General features: G+C 35.0%; 1 protein-coding gene across 1 annotated transcript; it reads right to left on the bottom strand.

The window, feature by feature from the left end:
- Positions 1–1,803: 1,803 nt before the first annotated feature.
- LOC145063124 (disease resistance protein (TIR class)) lies at positions 1,804–8,190 on the bottom strand. The gene is made up of 9 exons (XM_079010718.1): positions 7,891–8,190; positions 6,523–6,699; positions 5,464–5,582; positions 5,313–5,365; positions 4,869–4,915; positions 4,626–4,778; positions 4,327–4,523; positions 2,381–3,813; positions 1,804–2,260 (listed from the first exon to the last, which is right to left on the bottom strand). The coding sequence occupies exons 1-9, from the start codon at positions 7,947–7,949 to the stop codon at positions 2,081–2,083; spliced, it is 2,418 nt and encodes an 805-aa protein (XP_078866844.1). The 5' UTR covers positions 7,950–8,190; the 3' UTR covers positions 1,804–2,080.
- Between the last annotated feature and the right edge of the window lie 514 nt (positions 8,191–8,704).

Below are 8,704 nucleotides of genomic sequence, written 5' to 3'. Positions count from 1 at the left end.
CATATAAGACCTCTGACATAGCGACTGTATTACATATAAGACCTCTAGCATGTACAACGAACAAAATAAACGGTAAATATATAAACATTCTCTCAGTTAAATTTTCTTTTACAAAAATTAGACCTACAAAACCTACATTTTAGTTATTTGTTTCAAGAACATTTCATTTTAATCTGTCCCTCACTTCATTTTATCACTAAAAGTTTAATGTGTTACAAAACTGATTTTGATTATGAGTTTTTCGCCTTTTAATAAAAACATACTCATAAGTGAGAAAAAACAAATAAGGAACAAATAAAGCATGGAAATATATGAAAAAACTAACAAGGAACAAATAAAACATGAAAGTAGGGATGCAAATTTGGCCTGAAAACCCGAACCGAACCAAATTAGACCCGAATAAGTAAATTCGATTCGGTTTTCGGGTATCTATATAAAGCTTATTCGGTTTTCGGGTTATTCGGTCCAGGTTACCCGAATAAGGGCTTATTTGGTCCAAAAGGACCGAACCGAATATGAAAATTCACATTTTTTTCCCTTGCACGATTGCTTATTCGGTCTTGTGTTCTATCGATCGTTACCAAAAATACCCATGTGATACACCATAAAAAATCAACGAAATTGATATTCGATCATCCGGTAGCGTATTACACCAAATCGACAGTAGCGTATTACACCAAATCGACGACATTACTCTTTGATCGATTGAGGTTTTTCTCATCCTTGCGAGTTGCATCTGCTGCCCTTGTGAGTTGCGATAACCTTGAATCTTTGATCGGTCATCACTAGTTCAAAGTTCAAAGTCCATTAACGATAAGAAAAAAAATCGGCCCTTGAGTTTGGAAAAATATCGTCTCCTCATCCTCGTTTTCTAGTTTCTATTGTGATTAAACTCCATTCAAGTCATGGAAAATTGGGTTCCAAATCAAGAAACTCAAGTAAGTATTTGTATCTTAATCTACTACTCAATCTTTCAATGTGTATTTGTAAATGTAATTTGGTTTATTTGGATTATTCGGGTTATTTGGCTCCTTAATCATATTGTACATGTTATTTGGGTTATTTGGTTCGGAACCAAACCGAACCGAATAATACCCGAACCGAACCGAACCCGTATTGCTTATTTGGTTCGGTTTTCGGTTTATACAATTACCCTTATTCGGTTTTCGGTTTATTCAGGTTCGGGTCGGTTCGGTTCGGTTCCGACCCGAATAACATCCCTACATGAAAGTATGATATTAATACTAAGAGCATCTCCAATAATATATTTTTTAAAAGGTTAATAATATGAAAAACAATTCATAAAGTGTATTTTTACTGTTGGAGATTATGTATGTAAAAGTTGCAAACTAAAGAGAATAAGAGACTACACAATGTTTGGTTTACGAGAGTCTAGAGGTATACACGTTAGAAGGAAGTTGATTTGTTGATCAAACTCCTAAGTAGGAGATTGTGAAGTTGTGGATACTAACTGTTTCTTACAGATGTCAAGGATGTCTCACATTGAAAATGACGAGTATGAAGAATATAATACGAAGCCAGGGATGATATTATGTTATTGTCCTAGTTTATTTGTCACTAACTAGCTCAATAAACAAAAGCATCAATATAATTCTAAACTCGAGATCAGTAATAAATCTCTATAATTCGTCCGTAGACCTGACTCATCACATGAACCGCATAATTATTTTCCTTTTTTATATTTTATTATTACTTTTTAATTGTGCACTTGATGTTTGAACAGTGAATACCTAAAACAGTTGTGTACAATGACGCTAAAAAAAATAATCCCATACAAACAAATAAATAATAATGTGCCACAAGCACCAATATATGTATTTATTACAAATTAATATAAATATACATTATACATACAAAAAAAATATTCCGAAAACCAGAAAAGTACTCGTATCACCATATCACCACTGTATATAACAGACTCCCCTTCCACATATATAAACGTATAGTACACCAACTCACCACTACTAAGTGAAAACACGATAACACAAAATAAAAACTCCATGATAAAACCGTCTTAATGCCAATAAATCTCCTTTACTTGAAACTTTTACGAGCATTTTCACATGCCTGCTACCTTCGAATTGTTTTTCTTAAGTTGACTTGATTTTGTAGGAGTTGAAGCAGCTCCAGTTTTAGTTTTATTAGTAGAACCAGAACCAGCGGCTGCTGCAGTTCTTTCAGCAATTCTCTTTTGTCGTTCAATCGCAATTTCTTCCATTTTCTTTCGAATCTCATCTTCCTGTTTCACGATAGAAAAAGACACACAATCAGTTTACTTTTTACCTAAACATTTACTATCATACTTTATAATATATATATTTCCATATTCATAAATTAAAATTAAAATTAGTTTCCATACCTGTTCTCTTTTGCTCTTATGAACAACTGGTCGACTCACAAAGGGTAACCTCTTGTCACCCGGGAGAGACCTTGACAAAGGTTTGGGCTTTACCACCTTTTTCGTTTTGGGTTTGACCGGAGTTGGCTCTTCAACTTGATCTTTAGTCTCAACTGGGGCCGGCTTTGGTTCAGACTTAGTGAACTGAACCTCGGCCCCATAGTCCAATTCCGGGGTCCACGAAGACCTGACAGGTGGCTCGACCCCGGAATCACGTGATACCATCAGATAAAGCTCATCCGGCTCATAGAACCCGCTCTTCACCTGACCGTCGGTTGCATCGGGCTTAGCCACCCCCTCCACCATGCTAACATCGGTTGACCGCCATTGTGATTCGTATGGAGCCGTCGTTTGCGGTTGTACCATGAAAGAATCATCGATCGGTACAATCTTTTTGGTTGTTTCCGATGAAAAAGCATTTTTCATTGAACCAAAGTCGTCGTTGAATGTCGAATTTACCATTGTACCCTCGGAGTTCTTGACAACAAACCAATCTTCTTCCCGTTTGTTTCTGATCATTGAAGATTCAGATCCAAGATCCCGGAAACCAGTATTTCCGTCTGTTGATTCTCCGTATCTTTGTGAAATTACCATATCGCCATCCGAAGAATCACGCCCCCTCATCCGAACACCGTTTTCAAAATCTTGAGGGTTGACTTTTCTTGATTCGTTGACTCCGGTTCTTTCAGGAACCACAAACGAATCGTTGTTAATCCCGGTTTTCGGTTGATTCTTCACATAATTTTCGGATCCCATGTCCATATCGTTTTTGATTGTGAAATGTTCATCTTGAACATCATCATCTTTCAAGAGCAGATTTTGAAACGCATCCCAGTTTTCATTTCGTTTTCCCGATTCAGTATCCAAATCCGCGCCTTTTTTCTTCTTTTCATGCGATTTAGATGATTTGCTATGATGTTTCACCAAAGATTCAAGAACACCATCGACTTCATCTTCATCAGAATTATCACTGCCGCCATCGGAATTCTTTCTGTTGGAAGTAATATAATTAATGTTCCGAATAACTACCGTTTTCGAGGACTTCTTCTTGTTCTTTTTAGTCGACTTTTCATGCTTCGATACAGTACCGGAATCGCTTACGGAATCGGAATCACCGTCTCCGTTGCTATCATCTTCTTCTTCCTCAGATGATTCCGATAATCGAGGCTTTGACTTCTTTTTAGAAGATGATCTGTGGTGGCGCCCATGGCCGGAATCATCATTTGTGGGCCAACTCATATGAGGGGGATAATACGGAGGCATACCAGGGTATGGATATGGGTATCGTGGGCCTTGTGGGCCCTGAAAATTGTACATATATTGAGGAATCTGGTTTGGCCATGGATGCTGCATCGTGACATTTGCAGGAGTAGATGGTGCCTGATCTGTGTTATCTGCATCAAAAATCTTTATAAGACACTCTCTTTCTGATCAAACAAGTCATATTTCGAACCTAAAATTCTCATGAATTATCAACATTTAGATTGTTTAAAGGTTTGTAATTGATAGTATTTGTTATAATTCAAAAAGGGATTCTTGTTTTTTCTCTCAATCTATACAGAACTTTGATAATCAAGTTTCCTGAAATGTCTTGTTTGACTACAAAAGTCAAAACATGCATCTTCTATTGTTATAGAAGAGGTTTTATTATCGTTTCATCTTTTTTCTTTTTCCTATTTATGCAACATAGTAATTTTTTACACAAAAAATCCAACAACATTTCACTCTAGGACCAAAATATGCAACATTGTAATTAGGAACCTGTTACCTCATGATGTGGCACTGGTAAAATGCTTATTTATGCAACAATGTTTCACCTTTTTAGTTTTTACCAATTTATGCAATAACCTCCAATGTTTTAACTTTTTTAGCATTTAAATGCTTAATAATGCAACAAAATTTGTCACCTTCTGGATTATTCTGCTCGGAGTTGAGATCATTCATTAGAGCTGAAGCATTACTTTCAGTGGCAATCAAGATTCCAGAGGTACCAGTGTAAGCTAATTCTGAAGGAGGATATGCTGCCATTGCTGCTAATTCATCCATCCATAGACCATCATTATGCTTCTTCTTGCATAACTCTATGAATTCTATGCACGCTTCCCTATATTAAGCACAAATTCTTACAAGTTTAAATAAGCGACCCACAAATTGCCAAAAGAACATGAGTGTCTCGTTTGTTGGTGACCTAATTCGCATTTGTTACCTTAATCGTGAGGCTCCAAAACTATCGGCAAACAAAATGAGATCATTCATGTTTTCGGTTTCAAATCCTGCAACGAGTGCACGTGCATAAGCCATTGCTTGTTCTTTCCGAAGCATTGCTTTTCGTGTCTCCAATAATCGTTGAAGTTGAATCCTGAAAAGAATACAAATTACAGAAGTCAACCTTAGTTGTGTTGACTTTGTGAATCTTTGATTAATTTATTTATAAGGAATATTAATTTACTTGGAACTTTCTTCTTGTACATCGTCACCGGCTTCTCCAGCTTTGAGCTAAAACAAAAAATGTAAATTAGATATGAATTTGAATCCTATGTTTCGGAAATGGAGGTATAGTTGACTTTAATAAGTCAACTAGTCAAGTTTAAGATATTAAAATGACATATTTTGTTACGATTATGCCACATAGCTATTCATAAAGTTTCAATTAGGCATCTGAACTACAAATAATCACTTATTTATGCAATGAGTTTTTAACAATTTATGCAACGAAATGGATTTCTTACCAATTTGTGCAAACCATATTTCAATTTATTACCAATTTATGCATCCAATCTGGTTAATAATGCATCGATTGGTAGCAAACTGAAAGATGCATACATGAAATGGTAATAAATACAAGTCAGGGGTATTTTTGTCATTTTTTCCAGATTGGTGAGAATGAAAGTACCTTGGAGGGATCAGTAGACTTCTTGGTGCTTCCGTCAGATGATAAGCTTCCTCCTAACAAATCAAAAACAAGATGAAGCTACACTTAAACACCAAAAAAATCAAAATCACAAGTAGTTTCAGGCGTTGACTTTTTGACATTCAAGTAATACCTTCGCCTGCATGTTCTTCACCATCGTTGCTATGAACAGAATTCTCGATCTGTAAAATCTCTCTTTCTATTCTTATAAACCTCTCAAGAACTTCAGGGGAGTTTATGAAGCGCACAAGCCTACAAAAACGAAACCCCACGTGATTAACCCGATTGTGATAAAATTACCTATATACCCTTTTAATTGTTATGAATTATTGATACTGATGTCAAGTTTCCCACATGGCACGTGGCTATTTTAGGCATCTGATTCGTAGTCCAACGTTATTATCAAACTACATCTACAATGAATGTTCAAATCCGAGCTCCCCCAACTAGTTTGTGATAAAATTACCAATCTACCCTTGTTACCCTTATGATTTATTGATGTCAAATTCCCCTTATTTTGACATTGACACATTGATATTTTAAGCATCTGATTAATAGTCAAATGTGATTATCAATTACATGTAGAATCAAATGTTCAAACTCAAGCCACCTAACTTGTTTGTGACTGGTTACCTATTTACCCTTGTCATTGTTATGAATTATTGATATCATTATTCTTTATTTTGTCATGACAGGGGCCTTTTTAGGTACTTGATTACTAGTCAAATGTTATTATCAAACTAAATGAAGACTCAATGTTCAAATAAACCACACCGACTGGTTTGTGACAAAATTACCCTTGTCATTTTTATGAATTATTGATGTCAAGATCCCCTTATATTGTCATGACACATGTATATGATTAGTTGCAAACGTTGTTATCAAACTACAAGTAGAATTAAAAATTGCAATATGCATCACATATAATTTCTTTTGTAAATTTGCAAATTTGCCACTAGAAAAGGAATCTAGCTAGTAGCATAGTTACCTTGCTTTCCAATTAAGCAAGCAATTGAAAAGGCTTCAATCAATAAAGCATGCCTTGTTAACTAAGTCTATTGGGGATCATGGACCATTATAAGATTCTTATCTACATAGAGTATAGACCCGAATCATTGAACATTTTTATTCACATAGCCACAAGAGGGTATAAACGTAAATATTGAAACACAAATTGAAAAGCAAGTCATACCTCTGCAATGTGAATTTGGTGAACCAGAAAGAGCTAGTGGTGGGAGGGCGAAGAGTGATTGAATACCCTCCTTTTGAAATTTGATCTTTAAAGAACTTCAAATGAGACACAAAAGGTTCCACCAATCCAGATGCTAATTTCTCTTTGTTGTGTCCAGAGAAGATTAAAAGATCACATCTTCAAGATAGTTTCAATACGAACAAAGAAAACCCTAATTAGCACAATTGGAAATATACCCGAAGTTTTTTGCAACTAAAATGTTGTTTCTTTTTGACTTAATGGAGTTAATGAGGACACGACTTAATCTAGTAAAAAGATATTTGATACAGATCATCAAGAAAATTATACACCAAATATTTATCAACATTGGGTTTGTGTCGTTTTCTCACATATCTTTTTAACATCATTTATTATGGGGTATTGAGGCAGCTGTTTATTAGGAAAAAAGTAAATTGGCCTAAATCTTACTAGAAAGTTGTTCAAGATAGCTATTTCTAGCTTCTTCTTCTTTTTTTTTTTTTTTGTATCTTTAAACCAAAGTGACAAAATATTATTGTTAGAAATAGTGATTACTCAAGAATTAAGCAAAAGAATAAGTTACGTCAACACTAAAATGACAAAAAAGATCTAAACTTTGAACATTGTAAAATGAAGAATAAAAGACCCAATTAGAAAACTGAGATCAGACCCCAAAAAAGGCCAAATCTTTATCAAGTTTTAGCACAAGTAATGAGATTGAGAACCCAGATCGGTAATGAGTACATAAGAACCCAAATCAGCAATTTTGAAATTCGACATACACAAACTAAGTCTCATGAATATGATTATATGAACACAGGGTGAAGACAAAAAGATTGAAGCTTTTGATAATTTGAACAAGAATAAAGAAGACCCAACTCAGCAGAACTGCAATCAAACCAAGAGCAAATAAAATTCTTGGTTATTTAATTATTTCGATCAGAACGAAGAAAACCCAACTTAGAAAACCAGAAATAAAACTTCATAGCAATTGCTATAAGAACTTAGAAAACACCAACTCAGTACAACTTAAATCAACCCAAAAGGAAAGAAAGAGAAATCTAAAGAACACAAGCAATAAGAACCCAAATCGGCAATGAAATCAAACCACATAAAATCCAATTCAGCATAACTGAAATCAGATCAAAAGAGCTTAGCATTATAAGAATTTCAAGAAGAAAGAAAGTCCAAATCGGAATAACCGAAATCAACCCAAATGAAAAAGGAGAATCTAAACTTTTTTAAGCATTTCAACAAGAACAAAGAAATCCCAACTCAATATGACTCATATCACATCAAAGGGAAAAGAAAATTAACATAGAAACGTATAAAGTTAAAGAGTAAGAGTACCTTGTTCTGGTTGGGGTAAGTTGAAACAGAGCGTATTCAAGATGGGTGAGAGGATCCATACTGCAAAAACCAGACACAGAGAGATGGGAAGAATGGACGGAAATTAAGGAGAATGAGTGTTCAGTTCATGTTTTGGAACATGAACATAAACAGATCTGCAAGATTGCAGAGTGTTTTCTAGGGAAAGATAGAGAGGAGAGTGAGCCAGCAGGAAATGATGAGGTATTGCACATGCATAGGAAATGGGTAATGGGAAAACAGAGTGAGATTGAAGATTATAAAATGTAGGGACACTCACACTCACACACAACCACAATGTCCGCATCTCTCTTCCATGTTGATGCTAAAAAATAATGCATCAATTTGTTTATTACAAATTTTGATTTTAAGCTATCTTTATTCTTTGTTCATTTATTCTTTGTTCACACTTTTCTTTAGGTTAAGTGTACCGTTAGATGCACAATTATGGCGATTACTCTCTCTCTCTCTCTCTCTCTCTCTCTCTCTCTCTCTCTCTCTCTCTCTCTCTCTCTCTCTCTCTCTCTCTCTCTCTCTCTCTCTCTCTCTCTCTCTCTCTCTCTCTCTCTCTCTCTCTCTCTCTCTCTCTCTCTCTCTCTCTCTCTCTCTCTCTCTCTCTCTCTCTCTCTCTCTCTCTCTCTCTCTCTCTCTATATATATATATATATATATATATATATATATATATATATATATATATATATATCGATAACCCGTAAATTAAAAGTGGGACGTTGGATCAATTTTATTGACGAATTAGTTGATGACTGACATACTTGTAAATACGATGAAATTTA

This window comes from Lactuca serriola, chromosome 7 (genome assembly GCF_051521515.1).
Source record: "Lactuca serriola cultivar US96UC23 chromosome 7, Lser_US96UC23_V15, whole genome shotgun sequence".
Classification (NCBI taxonomy): Eukaryota; Viridiplantae; Streptophyta; class Magnoliopsida; order Asterales; family Asteraceae; genus Lactuca; species Lactuca serriola.
The sequence above is the reverse complement of the archived record's forward strand: the minus strand, read 5'-3'. Positions and strand labels throughout refer to the sequence as shown.

Coding starts and splice junctions, on each gene's coding strand:
- LOC145063124 (XM_079010718.1), bottom strand. CDS start 7,949: ATGGATCCTCTCACCCATCTTGAATACGCTCTGTTTCAACTTACCCCA. Junction 5,583..6,522: donor ACCAAATTCACATTGCAGAG/GTATGACTTGCT, acceptor TCGTTTTTGTAG/GCTTGTGCGCTTCATAAACT. Junction 5,366..5,463: donor TGAAGAACATGCAGGCGAAG/GTATTACTTGAA, acceptor TTGATTTGTTAG/GAGGAAGCTTATCATCTGAC.